General features: G+C 48.1%; 1 protein-coding gene across 1 annotated transcript in view; it reads left to right on the top strand.

Annotated features, from left to right (window-relative positions):
• Positions 1–3,731: 3,731 nt before the first annotated feature.
• Positions 3,732–15,041, top strand: part of LOC139235114 (inositol polyphosphate-5-phosphatase A-like) — a 93,793-nt gene continuing 82,483 nt past the window's right edge. Inside the window, exon 1 of the mRNA XM_070866295.1 lies at positions 3,732–3,933. Coding sequence (XP_070722396.1) covers positions 3,886–3,933 — 48 coding nt within the window. The 5' untranslated portion in view covers positions 3,732–3,885. The remainder of the gene's footprint in view (positions 3,934–15,041) is intronic.

Consider the following 15,041-nt stretch of genomic DNA (forward strand, 5'->3'; position numbering starts at 1 on the left):
CAGAGCTTGCTTCTCTTAGTAATGGCAGAAGACAAGCTTGCCTTACAAGGAAGAAATTGATGGGATCACTGAAGCTGGATTGGAATGAGATTTTTCATGTTGAAATGAGATTTGCGTCAAAGGATGATGTCATCAAGAATTGTCCGAAGGTGTTCTGCAAAACAGGCAATCTGATCCAAGGCTTCAAGGCGAGTGTCAGGGTACAGAAGGATGCTAGATCAGTTTACTGCAAGCCACGTTCCATACCATATGCACTCAAGGAGAAAGTTGAGCAAGAACTCAAAAGACTAGAGACTGAGAACTTTATTTCTAAGATAGATCGATGTAATTGGGCTACACCCATTGTTGTTGTAGCTAAGTCCGATGGTAAGGTAAGATTGTGTGGTGATTCTAAAGTAACCGTAAACCAGGTTCAAGAGGGTAATGTCCCCAATACATTGCCGAATATAGAAGATTTGTTCACAACACTGACAGGTGGTCAGATCTTTTCAAAGTTGGATCTTACAAATGCCTACTTACAGCTTGAACTAGATGAGGAGTCCAAGTCATGTTTGACTATAAATACTCATCTAGGCCTATATCAGTTTAATAGGCTACTATTTGGAGTGTCTTCCGCTCCTGCCATATTCCAATGGGTGATGAACCAGATTTTGCAAGGTATTAAAGGGGTAGTATGTTATTTAGATGACATACTAATTTCAGCACCAAATAGGCAAATTCATAATAACATATTGAATGAAGTCCTCAAACGGCTAGAGAAGCACAAAGTATGAGTGTCTGTTCGTAAGTGTGAGTTATTTCAAAACTCCGTGGAGTACTTAGGGTACAGAGTAGACAAAGATGGTTTACATCCAACCAAGGGAAAGTTGGATGCAATCAGAAATGCACCCACTCCCAAGAATGTCACTGAACTTTGATCATTTTTGAATCTTTTGAAGTATTATGGGAAGTTCCTACCAAATTTGGCTACAGTATTGCATCCACTGAATGAACTATTGAAAAATCAGGTCCATTGAAAGTGGTCAGAAGAATGCGATACAGCATTCAAGGAGTATAAAAGCAAATTGGTGGAGAGCACCATGTTATTTCACTATGACGTATCTAAGGAGATCAAGCGAGCATGTGATGCCACTCCGTATGGAATTGGGACAGTGATCTCTCATGTATTATGTAACGGGGAGGAGAGACCAATTGTTTTTGCTTCACGCACTCTCAGTGCCAGTGAGCGTAATTATGCGCAAATCGAAAAGGAAGCTTTGGCATTCATTTTTGGGGTCAAGAAGTTCCTCAAATACTTGTATGGTCATAAGTTTACCATCGTTACAGACCATAAGCCCCTGACAGCAATCCTCCATCCAAAGTCCCCAGTTCCAACATTATCTGCAGCCCGAATGCAGAGATGGGCTTTGATTTTGTCAGCATATACATATAATATTGAATACAGATCATCAGCTGATCACAGTAATGCTGATGCAATGTCTAGATTGCCTTCCCCATCACAAGTTACACCCGATAGGGAAGAAGTGTTCTATTTTTCATACATTGATGAACTGCCAGTCACAGCTGAAGAGATTGGTAGAGCAACCAAACGTGACCCAGTGATGTCAAAGGTGTATGATTATATTGCAAATGGATGGCCAAACCAGGTAACAGACAAAGATCCATTTTTCATTCATAGGAATGAATTCTCAGTCGATAAAGATTGTATCATGTGGGGTGCAAGAGTAGTTATACCAAATAAATTCAGGTCCAAATTATTAGGAGACCTCCATGACCAGCACCTGGGAATGTGCTTGACCAAGAGTTTTGCACGCAGTTACTTATGGTGGCCAGGTCTTGATAAAGACAGAGTACATTGTCAGTCAGTGTACGACATGTCAATCGGTAAGCAAGCAACCACCATCAGTACCATTACAGCCATGGAAATGGCCTCCCAGGGTGTGGCAAAGGCTACATATCGATTTTGCTGAGCTAGAAGGACAACAATTGATCATTGTGATTGATAGCCATTCAAAGTGGGTCGAGGTGTTTCCAATGTATAAATAACAACAAGTAAAACATTAGACATTTTGCGAAGTTTATTTTCTTCATCTGGCCTCCCGGAAGAAATTGTTTCTGATAATGGACCACAATTTTGTTCAGAAGAATTTGCACAGTTCACGAGCAAAAATGGTGTGAAACATACCAAGGTTCCACCATACCATCCTGCTTCAAATGGTGCAGCAGAGCACACTGTACAAATTGTAAAACATGCCCTCATCAAACAGATGTTGGATCCAAATTCAAAGAAATTACAGTTGTCATTGGACCACAAATTGGCTAATTTCCTAATTATGTATCATAATACTCCTCACACAACTACTGGTAGAACACCAGCAGAGTTGTTTCTCAAACGATAGCCACGAACCAAATTCTCGTTGTTAAAACCAAACTTGGCACAGTCCGTAGAAGAGACACAATTAAGACAGAAAGAGAATCATGATAGAGGTAGAGTAAAATAGAGAAGTGTGAAATTAAATCAGAAGGTGAGAGTGAAGAACCATCACCATAAATGGTTAAAGTGGTTACTAGGAAGAGTGGTGAAGATATGTGGTCCCCACACATATTTGGTCAAGATGTTTGGTCATGAACAGGTTAGGTTTGTTCACATTGATTATATTTTACCTACAGACATGGAAGGAGTTGAAGGTGGGAATGATTCAATTATTTCTGATTCATCAGATAGTTTTGATACACCAGTAGCAAATCCTATGTCTAGTGTACTGGAAACAAATCCCAGAGAAAGTCAGAATTTAAGTCTGAGTCCGAGTCAGGCAGCCAAACAGTCTGAAGTTAGAGAGAGTTCAAATGGAAATCAAGGGCATCCCTTGGAGGAAAACTTTCATGTTCCCGATGTTGGGGAAGTCCAGAACCAGGGGACACAGTCTAAGGATAAGGGGTAAGCCATTTAGGACTGAGATGAGGAGAAACTTCTTCACTCAGAGAATTGTGAACCTGTGGAATTCTCTACCGCAGAGAGTTGTTGATGCCAGTTCATTGGATATATTCAAGAGGGAGTTAGATATGGCCCTTACGGCTAAAGAGATCAAGGGGTTTGGAGAGAAAGCAGGAAAGGGGTACTGAGGGAATGATCAGCTATGATCTTATTGAATGGTGATGCAGGCTCAAAGGCCCGAATGGCCTACTCCTGCACCTATTTTCTATGTTTCTCAGGATCAGCCTCGAATGAGTTTAAATTGGACACCATGTTTGGAAAGTTCTGTCGAGAGCGAAAGTATTCTCTTCGAAACAGAAAAGAAGTGGTTAAGCTTGATTTGTAAATATGGCAAAATAAGTCCATATCCTTTGTTAGGTATAACCATGCAAGTTATGTATGATAATTGTTTGTTATAATAATTTCTTCATTAAGGAGGGAGAAGTGTAATGTCTGTAGCCCCACACTGTGGACTCCTGTGGCACTCAAGCCAGTGCTGTTTAATAAAGAGCCAGGTCGCCTGACAAGAACGTCTGTCACTTCTGGCACCTTAAATGCTGTGTGTGCTCTCTGGAAATATCACAGCAGGTCAATCTATTTCTTGTTTCAGCTTGCTGTGGTGAGAGTTGAGAAGGTTTTGGCTGAGTTGCTGCCAGCTCTCTGCCGTTGCGTAGAGGTGGGAGACAACACAGGAAGTGTGTGAGAGTTTGAACAGCTCGAAGGGGTGGAGTTAGCTTGGTGCAAAAAGGCGGAAACCCCCCCCAAAATGTTAATGTGCAACGCGAGAGAGCGAGAAGGAAGGAGACTTTTACGTTGCTGACAGTCCTGAGGAACTCTATATGGAAGGGGCGAGAGAGGGGCTGGCGAGGAATTAGAAGGAATTGCTGAATCCTAGACTTGAAGGGCTCCAGATGGAGGTCCTGCTGCTCACGGCCAATGTCGGTTCCCTCTTCGACGATGTGAGTAAACGGCCTAATTCTCAGCCCGCAGCAACAGGAGGCTTTATTGCAAAAGCACTTTTTAAACAAAAAAAAATGCAGACTGTAAACTTTTTAAAAGTTGGGCAGGGAGTCCGGGGTGGGACAAGGCAGAGCTGCAGCAGGGGTGGGCGATGGGGTAACCCCTGGGAAGTGTTTCCTAATCCCTCCCGTTCCACCCTGCGCTGGCTGGGACCGTATCTCCAGCCCGGCCACCCCATGCCACGGTCAGGCAGTGCCTGGCTGAGGTGCTCAAGATGTGTCTCGCTGTCCCCCTCCCTGGTTAGACACAGGCAGCCACCGCCTCTTGCTCTCACTTTCTCTCTCAATCTATGGTCAGGAAGTGTCTGCCTCTTTCATTGGCCGGACTTTTTTTTGGGGGGGAGGCTCTTGTCCATGTTTATAGTCCTTTTGTGTGTGTGTGTGTGGGAGGTTGCAATGTTGGCCTCCCCTCTTGCTGAAGGTGCTGATTCAGGAGGGGGCACTGGCTCCTTGCTTCCTGGGCGAGCGGGACATTGCGGGGTGGAGCGGGCTATTCGACTCTTGCGGCATCACAACTGCCCTCCCATCTTTCCAGCACATACTGCCCAGCAGGGGGCGTGTCATTGGCTGGTGCCGGGGAGTGACCCTCACCAAAAGTCAACCCATGACGATCGTAATGCCCTGGCTCTCGGCTCAGAGTCGAGATGAAACTTAGGAACGCAGGTCTGTAAGTTCCCAACACTAGATCTCAGCCCCCCGCCCCTCCCCCCCCAACACTAGATCACAGCCTCCCCAACACTAGATCACAGCCCCCTCCAACACTGAATCACAGCCCCCCCCCCCAGTACCCGATACCAGTTCAGGGCCCAACACTGGATCACGTAACACATTTACACACACCCAATAAATGAACTGTGTATTATGGGGACAGCGATGGCACCCAAATACTGTGTGTCGTGTATTCTCCCTCGGTAATGAACTCACATGAACACCGTTCGGTCTATTTGTATCTTTCTGCTACCGGGTTTGTACAGACCGAGTGATGTGATTTGGAATGTGGAAGCTCCTGGCAGCAGTTGGGGGCAGGTTTGATTCGAACACTGAATATTCGTCAGTCTAGGCCGATTGAGGCCAAACCTCATTTTTCTGTCAGCTACAAGGCCTCTAGGCGACAGTGGGGCAGGATCAATTCACTGCCCGGCAACGACAGGTCCACAGTGCAAAATGACCCATAATCGTGGCTCAGTGGGCAGCACACTCGCCTCTGAGTCAGAAGGTTGTGGGTTCAAGGACATAAATCTAGGCTGACACTCCAGTGCAGTGCTGAGGTAGTGCTGCACTGTCGGAGGTGCCGTCTTTCGGATGAGACGTTAAACCGAGGCCCGGTCTGCTCTCTCAGGTGGACGTAAAAGATCCCGTGGCACTATTCAAAGAAGAACAGGGGAGTTATCCCTGGTGTCCTGGGCAATCATAGACGTTTACAGCAAGGAAGGAGGCTATTTCGGCCCAAGAGGCTACCCAGCCTAATCCCACTTTCCAGCTCTCGGTCCATAGCCCTGTAGGTTACGGCACTTCAGGTGCACATCCAAGTACTTTTTAAATGTGGTGAGGGTTTCTGCCTCTACCACCCTTTCAGGCAGCGAGTTCCAGACCCCCACCACCCTCTGGGTGAAGAAATTTCCCCTCAAATTCCCTCTAAACCTCCTACCAATTACTTTACATTTATTCCCCTGGTTGTTGACCCCTCTGCTAAGGGAAATAGGTCCTTCCTATCCATAATTTTATACACCTCAATGAGGTCTCCCCTCAGCCTCCTCTGTTCCAAGGAAAACAAACCCAGCCTATCCAATCTTTCCTCATGGCTAAGATTCTCCACTCCCAGCAACATCCTTGTACCCTCTCCAGTGCAATCACGTCCTTCCTGTAATGCGGTGACCAGAACTGCACGCAGTACTCCAGCTGTGGCCTAACTAGTGTTTTATATAGTTCAAGCATAACCTCCCTGCTCTTGTATTCCATGCCTTGGCTAATAAAGGCAAGTATTCCCTATACCTTCTTAACCATCTTATCTACCCGGCCTGCTACCTTCAGGGATCTGTGGACCTGCACTCCAAGGTCTCTTTGTTCCTCTACACTTCTCAGTGTCCTACCATTTAATGTGTATTCCCTTGCCTTGTTAGCCCTCCCCAATGACCTCACACTTCTCCCGGATTAATTTCCATTTGCCACCGTTCTGCCCGCCTGACCAGTCCGCAGCTTTCTTCTTCATTATCAACCAACGTAACAAAAACAGATTATCTGCTCATTATCACATTGCTGTTTGTGGGAGCTTGCTGTGCACAAATTGGCTGCCGCGTTACAACAGTGACTGCACTTCACAAAGTTGGTTTGGCAGAAGTCTGGAAAGCAAGCTAATTTTCCATGTCAGTTGGCGAACGAGACAAATAAATTAAAACTTCCCCGGAACCAACTACTAGCTCCTTCAAAAATAAAGTTCCAATATGGGTGCTGATTGTCAGGATTATAGCTATCATTTTTCCCTCTTATACTTAAAAAATAAATTCTAGTGTAGATTCCCCTTTCGTCTCCCATTTTCCTTTCTAATTTGAGGATTCCTGTGCTCCTAAAGATATTGGAAACTGTCAAATATTTGATAGTTAAATGAGCTGCTAACCAGCATGAATATTTTTAGACAAGAGATATTCTATCCCTTACTATTTATAAAGCAAGTGCCTAACATTCAAAGGGGTTTATCATATGGAACAGTGGTGTAGCAGAATAGCACACCAACATGCTGGCATAAGTTTTAAAATAAGAATTAACTCCTCACCAGTTGGGAGTAAATGATGATAGTTAAAAGAAAGATTTATAATAGTGTCTTTCAGGACATCCCAAAACCCTTTACAGCCAATGAAGTATTTTTGAAGTGTAGCCACTGTTGTAACAATGGGCCCTGACCCGCGAGAGACCGTCAGCGACAGGTCAGGGCCATAAAAGGAGCGGTGAGCAGCGGCCACGGGAAGCGGGCAGCGTACCACGGCAAGGTACAACACGAGTCGGTGCAGGGGGGGCGACGGCAGCAACGAGGGACTTCATCGAGGTCCAGGTCGGTGATTGGAGCGTGGGCAGGAGCGGCGAGGTCGGGCCGAAGGAGCGGCGAGAGACTGTAGAGGGACGTGATCGGGGCCCAGGAGAGGCGCGATTTCGGGGCCCCGAAGAGGCGAGGGCCCAGGGGCAGCACGGGCCCAGCCCACACTGCGATATGTGAGTGCACGCTCGGTCCATGCAGCAGAGCAGGTCTCCAGTCGTCCTGGTTAACCCTTGCCACTGGACCAAGACCTCGCTCTGTCAAGCCCGTGTGGTGGCTGGTGTGCAACGGTCACCCCACGTTAAAAAAATCCACCCACAGGCATCTTCCACCCTTCAGGATGTAGTTCGGGATCCGGAATATTAGGTCCTTTATTGAAACACCTTTTTGGAGTGGAAGCAAGTCATCCTCGTTTCGAGGGACTGTCTATGATAATGATAACACTTCACAAAGCAATTGATTGGCTGTGAACCGCTTTGGGGCGCCCTGAGGTTGCGAAAGGCGCTATATAAATGCAAAATTCTTTCTTTAATTCAAGATAAGTTCCAGTTTCACTGTTATGCTTGCATGAGCATTGCAAACACCACTGCTGAGCTCGGGACAAAGTTCAGTTTTGGTATTGCAGGCAGCACTTTGCTCCTGCGTATTTGCAGAGTGAGGCCAGGAACGTGAGCACCATCATAACATAATAGGAACAGGAGTAGGCCATACGGCCCCTTGAGCCTGCTCCGCCATTCAATAAGATCATAGAAACATAGAAATTTACAGCGCAGAAGGAGACCATTCCGGCCCACCGTGTCCGCGCCGGCCGACAAAGAGCCGCACGGCCCTCGGTCAGCAGCCCTGAAGGTGTCCATAGGTTTATATGTAAATGACGGCAAGGCAAAGACCACCCAGCCCAACCAGTCCGCCTCACACAACTGCGACACCTCTTATACTGAAAAATTCTACACTCCACCCCAACCGGAGCCATGTGATCTCCTGGGAGAGGCAAAAAGCAGATAAAAACCCAGGCCAATTTAGGGAGAAAAATCTGGGAACATTCCTCTCCGAGCCATGGCTGATCCGATCATGGACTTGGCTCCACTTCCCTGCCCGTTCCCCATAACCCCTTATTCCCTTAGCGTTTAAGAAACTGTCTATCTCTGTCTTAAATTTATTCCATGTCCCAGCTTCCACAGCTCTCTGAGGCAGCAAATTCCACAGATTTACAACCCTCAGAGAAGAAATTCCTCCTCATCTCAGTTTTAAATGGGCGGCCCCTTATTCTAAGATCATGCCCTCTAGTTCTAGTCTCTCCTATCAGTGGAAACATCCTCTCTGCATCCACCTTGTCAAGCCCCCTCATAATCTTATACGTTTCGATAAGATCACCTCTCATTCTTCTGAATTCCAATGAGTAGAGGCCCAACCTACTCAACCTTTCCTCATAAGTCAACCCCCTCATCTCCGGAATCAAGCTAGTGAACCTTCTCTGAACTGCCTCCAAAGCAAGGATATCCTTTCGTAAATATGGAAACCAAAACTGCACGCACTATTCCAGATGTGGCCTCACCAATGCCCTGTATAGCTGTAGCAAGACTTCCCTGCTTTTATCTAATCCTCAAATATCTATCGTTGGAGCCACTCTCTGCTGTGAAAACTCTTCCGGATTTTCTCACCTGCGCTCCTGAATTTGGTGGACTTTGCTGGGGCTAGTTTCTACAGGTCCCTTGGCAATGTTCCCTCTAAGCTGTGCATGGCTGCTCACGGGCTTCCGCACTGGAATTACCGCGCGTACGTTGAGATTTAGCGGGACCGCACATTGAAAGTAACGTGGCGCAGAATATGGTGCAGCCTGCAGGGGGCGCTCCCCTCGGATGGGTTACCTTGATGGCTGCTCCTTGTGAGTGAGCCTGAATAGTACAGGTACGGGAACGCAGTTATACTTGCATTGGAAGCTGTTCAGAGAAGGTTCATGAAGTTGATACCAGAGATGAGAGGGTTGACTTATGAGGAAAGGTTGAGTAGGTTGGGCCTCTACTCATTGGAATTCAGAAGAATGAGAGGTGATCTTATTGAAACTTATAAGATAATGAGAGGGCTTGACAAGGTGGATGCTGAGAGGATATTTCCACTCATAGGGGAAACTAAAACTAGGGGACATAGTCTCAGAATAAGGGGCCGCCCATTTAAAACTGGGATGAGGAGGAATTTCTTCTCTGAGGGTTGTAAATCTGTGGAATTCTCTGCGCCATAAAGCTGTGGAGGCTGTGTCATTGAATATATTTAAGGTGGAGATAGACAGATTTTTGAGCGTTAAGGGAGTCGAGGGTTATGGGGAGCGGGCGGGGAAGTGGAGCTGAGTCCATGATCAGATCAGCCATGATCTTATTGAATGGTGGAGCAGGCTCGAGGGGCCAAATGGCCGACTCCTGCTCCTGATTCTTATATTCGTATATTTTATGCTCATAGTGGTTATGTTACTGGGCCAGTAATCCAGAGGCCTGGATAATGATCTGGAGACGTGAGTTCTAATCCCATCACGGCAGCTGGGGAATTTAAATTCAGTTAATTAAATAAATCTGGAAATGAAAAGCTTGTGTCTGTAACGGTGACCATGAAACCCGTGTATTGTCAGAGGAAACCCAACTGGTTCACTAATGTCCTTTTGGTACATAAGAAATAGGAGCAGGAGTCAGCCATTTGGCCCCTCGAGCCTGCTCTGCCATTCAATAAGATCATATCTGATCATGGCCGCAACTCCACTTCCCCGCCCGCTCCCCATAACCCTCGACTCCTTTAGTGAAGGAAATCTGCCGCCCTTACCCGGTCTGGCCTCTATGTGACTCCAGACCCACAGCAATGTGGTTGACTCTTAACTGCCCTCTGAAATGGCCCAGCGAGACACTGTATTGTACCAAACCACTGCAACAAAGTCAGCACTGTGGGAGCATCTTCACCACACGGACTGCAGCGGTTCAAGAAGGCGGCTCACCACCACCTTCTCGAGGGGCAGTTAGGGATGGGCAATAAATGCCGGCCTTGCCAGCGACGCCCACATCCTGTGAATTTTTTAAAAATAGGTACGGGGAGACTATTTGACTATATAAGGCATCACGGGCCAGCCCAATCCAATCCTCCCATTGAGAGGGGGGGGGGGGGAATAATTCTGACTTTGGGTGATGGTGTAAGCGGGTGACATTGATTCAGCCGCCCGTAATACATCGCTAGCTGAAGTCATTAACGTCATGACTTCGATGGAAAGTAAAATGTTTATCCCGCAATCAACATAACAAAAAAGCAGATTATGTGGTCATTATCACATTGCTGTCTGTGGGAGCTTGCTGTGCGTAAATTAGAACATAAGAACGAACATAAATAGGAGCAGGAGTCGGCCATTCGGCCCCTCGAGCCTGCTCCGCCATTCAATACGATCATGGCTGATCTGATCTTGGACTCAGCTCCATTTCCATGTCCGCTCCCCATAACCCTTTACTCCCTTATCATTCAAAAATCTGTCCATATATTGGCTGCTGCGTTTCCCACATTACAACAGTGACTACACGCCAAAAAGTACTTCATTGGCTGTAAAGCACTTTGAGACGTTCGGTGGCTGTGAAAGGCGCTATATAAATGCATGTCTGTCTTTAAATATTGTCGCATCGTGCTGGGCGACACTCTAGCTGTCCGGCTCTCTGTGGACACTGGAAAGGGACTTTAAAAAGGGCTGGGTGGATATCCAGTTAGCAGCATATGTAAAAGTTACACGGTATGTGCAGGTGTTGAGGATAAATATTTTCTGGTACATTGGCCGTTCCCTCGCTGGGGCCGTAGAAAATAACTGGAACGCAGGAAATCGGTAAGCTTATTTTTATATTCGTTCCTGGGATGTGGGCGTCGCCGGCAAGGCCGGCATTTATTGCCCATCCCTAATTGCCCCTTGAGGTGGTGGTGGTGAGCCGCCTTCTTGAGCCGCTGCAGTCCGTGTGGTGAAGGTGCTCCCACAGTGCTGTTAGGGAGGGAGTTCCAGGATTGTGACCCAGCGACGATGAAGGAATGGCCGATATATTTCCCAGTCAGGATGGTGTGTGACTCGGAGGGGAACGTGGAGGTGGTGGTGTTCCCGTGCCCCTGCTGCCCTTGTCCTTCTAGGTGGTAGAGGTCGCGGGTTTGGGAGGTGCTGCCGAAGAAGCCTTGGCGAGTTGCTGCAGTGCATCTTGTAGATGGAGCAGTGGATCTGTGATGAGCTGCGCTCGGTTAACCATAAGAAATAGGAAGAAATTTCAGCATTTGCACAAGCTCCATTTGCGGTTACTCACTTCCTTCAGGAAGGTCGATAAACTGTGGGCAGTACATGACACGGCCAACTGTACATGGTCCGTTGGAAGGGCCGGTCTTAGTGGCCTCTGCTGGTTCCATGCTTTTATTTCTGAGGGTAACAGTCCCATTATTCTGTTCCCCAGGCCCTCAGCCTTCTGGGACTCACAGGGCAGGCAACTTTCCTTTGTCAATTTTCTCTCCGCTTATTCTTCTCTTCTGTGTGTCAGCCGTGGCTCAGTGGGCAGCACTCTCGCTTCTGAGTCAGAAGGTTGTGGGTTCAAGTCCCACTCCAGGAGCTTGAGCACTTAAATCTAGGCTGACACTCCCAGTGCAGTGCTGCACTGTCGGAGGTGCCGTCTTTTAAATGAGACTTTAGACCGAGGATCCGAGTGGATGTAAAAGATCCCCCGGTGCTATTTCGAAGAGGAGCAGGGGAGTTATCCCTGATGTCCTGGGGCCAATATTTATCCCTCAATCAATATAACAAAAACAGATTATCTGGTCATTGTCACATCGCTGTTTGTGGGAGTTTGCTGTGCGCAAATTGACTGCCGTGTTTCCTACAATACAACAGTGACTACACTCCAAAAGTACTTCATTGGCTGTAAAGCGCTTTGAGACGTCCGGTGGCATGAAAGGCGCTATATAAATGCAAGTCTTTTTCACATTGCAGTTTGAGTTCAAGGCGGCGGACGGCTCTGGGGAATTCAGATCTGTCAAATTGCATTTCTGATTAGTAAATCAAAAACGATTAATCGGCACTGTCATTGGTCATGTGATCTCAATCCTCATAATCACACGGTGTATGCCTGTGAACTTTAACCTTTCTGTGTGTTTGCCGGTAAAATGTTACGGCAAAATGTAGGGTGTGGCAATGTTCCCTCTGCCCCTTTAGCTGGCACCTACAAATATCTGCGTGTGTGCAGTTTTTCCATCGGTGAGCGGCCCGCGCAGCCTAACGGGCGCGTTGGGGTGTGGGTGTTCTGCTCGTTGAGCTCTTTGTTTCTTTGGTTACTGAATTGTGGCCGAGTATTGTTAATTAAACATGCGCGTGTTGTGAAGTACATTTACCTGTATTGTGTGGAAGGCGCTTTGCACTAAAATTGGTACAGGAGGTTGAAACATCATCATTATAGGCGGTCCCTCGAACGAGGATGACTTGCTTCCACATGGGTTCACAGATGTTTCAATGAAGGACCTAATATTCCAGTCCTGAACTCCAGTTGAAGGATGGAAGATGCCTGGGTGTGGATTTTTTTAACGTGGGGTGACTGTTGCACATCAGCCACCACACGGGCTTGACCGAGCTAGGCCTTGGTCCAGTGGCAAGGGTTAACCAGGACGACTGGAGACCTGCTCTGCTGCACAAGAGGTTAAAGCAGCGTCTTCACAGTCACCACCTTCAGACACGCGAGATCAGGAACCGGCAAGTTAGGGAATGTGAAACTCGGCCTGCCCCAGTCCTAAGGAGCAGCAGCACTGTTCCAAACGCCCGTGCGTCCGTGCTGGTTTAAAAATGCCGCAAAAGACGGTGTTCCTGGTAATGAAGCTATCCTGTTTGTGGGAGCTTGCTGTGCGCAAATTGGCTACCTGTGTTTCCCACATTACAACAGTGACTGCACAAATGGGACAGTGTGAGACTCTGAGATCCTGGGCCTTAGTACCGGAGGTTAAGGCCGGTTTCGTGGAAAATAAAAATAACTTCTGTCTTGCTTCTGTCCACCTCTGCAGATGCCATGTTGGTGAGGGCAATAAAAGAATCGGGTGTTGGGCTGTTAACATATTCAAATACGGGGCCCAACGCCCGCCTTTGCAATCTCTTACAAATTTGGTTTGGGTCTGAGGCAGCCCATGCATGTACTGACTGCCTCCGGGGAAACAAACACTAACCGACCTCACTCTCTCCTCCAACCTCCAGGCCCTCACCGACATCTCCCCCCGATCTTGGCCATGACCTTCCACACCTGATCCCGGCACTCCCCCGGATCCCGGTCCTGACCTCTCACCCCTCTCCGCCCTCCCACTCCCCTGGATCCCGGCCCTGACCTCTCGCCCCTCTCCGCCCTCCCACTCCCCCGGATCCCGGCCCTGACCTCTCGCCCCTCTCCGCCCTCCCACTCCCCCGGATCCCGGCCCTGACCTCTCACCCCTCTCCGCCCTCCCACTCCCCCGGATCCCGGCCCTGACCTCTCGCCCCTCTCCGCCCTCCCCCCCCCGCCCCCCCCACCGATCCCAGCCCTCCCACTCCCTCCGATCTCCAGGCCCTTCCCTAGAGTCCGTGCTGGTGTTCAGCGTGTTCAGCACGGGGCTGAACACCACGAAATGCAGCCCCAGAATAACGCTGTGGCCCATCTTTTTTTTACAAGTGTGAGAAAATTTCTCCTACCGCGACCGTTTTCGGGCCTTATCGAGTTTCCCGGCCCCTGTTTTAGTTGTGGTGGGTTAGTGCGGGTGTGGTACACGCCATCAGCCTCTCTAACCCGTACAGTGGCTGTGATTGGCCCAGTCCAGACGATCGGAAATGGATCTGGTCAGGGCCACAAGAAGCTTTCAGCATGCAGGATCAATGCAACACGTCGCGCTTGTTTAACCGGCGGGCTCCTGAAGCGGTCAGTGCCTTGGAGCCTGACTGGTTTTGGACTGACCGATCGGTAACACCCAGAGCAGCAGGATTAGCCGCAGTTGCTGCAAGTGCCTGTTTTATTCAGCCTTCCCCTACTGGTTTAGTCCACAGACTCACCACATCGTGTGGTTCCGAGCCACTGTAGAAACATAGAAACATAGAAAATAGGTGCAGGAGCAGGCCATTCAGCCCTTCTAGCCTGCACCGCCATTCAATGAGTTCATGGCTGAACATGAAACTTCAGTACCCCCTTCCTGCTTTCTCGCCATAACCCTTGATCCCCCGAGTAGTAAGGACTTCATCTAACTCCCTTTTGAATATATTTAGTGAATTGGCCTCAACTACTTTCTGTGGTAGAGAATTCCACAGGTTCACCACTCTCTGGGTGAAGAAGTTTCTCCTCATCTCGGTCCTAAATGGCTTACCCCTTATCCTCAGACTGTGACCCCTGGTTCTGGACTTCCCCAACATTGGGAACATTCTTTCTGCATCTAACCTGTCTAAACCCGTCAGAATTTTAAACGTTTCTATGAGGTCCCCTCTCATTCTTCTGAACTCCAGTGAATACAAGCCCAATTGATCCAATCTTTCTTGATAGGTCAGTCCCGCCATCCCGGGAATCAGTCTGGTGAACCTTCGCTGCACTCCCTCAATAGCAAGAATGTCCTTCCTCAAGTTAGGAGACCAAAACTGTACACAATACTCCAGGTGTGGCCTCACCAAGGCCCTGTACAACTGTAGCAACACCTCCCTGCCCCTGTATTCAAATCCCCTCGCTATGAAGGCCAACATGCCATTTGCTTTCTTAACCGCCTGCTGTACCTGCATGCCAACCTTCAATGACTGATGTACCATGACACCCAGGTCTCGTTGCACCTTCCCTTTTCCTAATCTGTCACCATTCAGATAATAGTCTGTCTCTCTGTTTTTACCACCAAAGTGGATAACCTCACATTTATCCACATTATACTTCATCTGCCATGCATTTGCCCACTCACCTAACCTATCCAAGTCACTCTGCAGCCTAATAGCATCCTCCTCGCAGCTCACACTGCCACCCAACTTAGTATCATCCGCAAATTTGGAGATACTGCA

This window comes from Pristiophorus japonicus, chromosome 22, assembly GCF_044704955.1.
Source record: "Pristiophorus japonicus isolate sPriJap1 chromosome 22, sPriJap1.hap1, whole genome shotgun sequence".
Taxonomy (NCBI): domain Eukaryota; kingdom Metazoa; phylum Chordata; class Chondrichthyes; family Pristiophoridae; genus Pristiophorus; species Pristiophorus japonicus.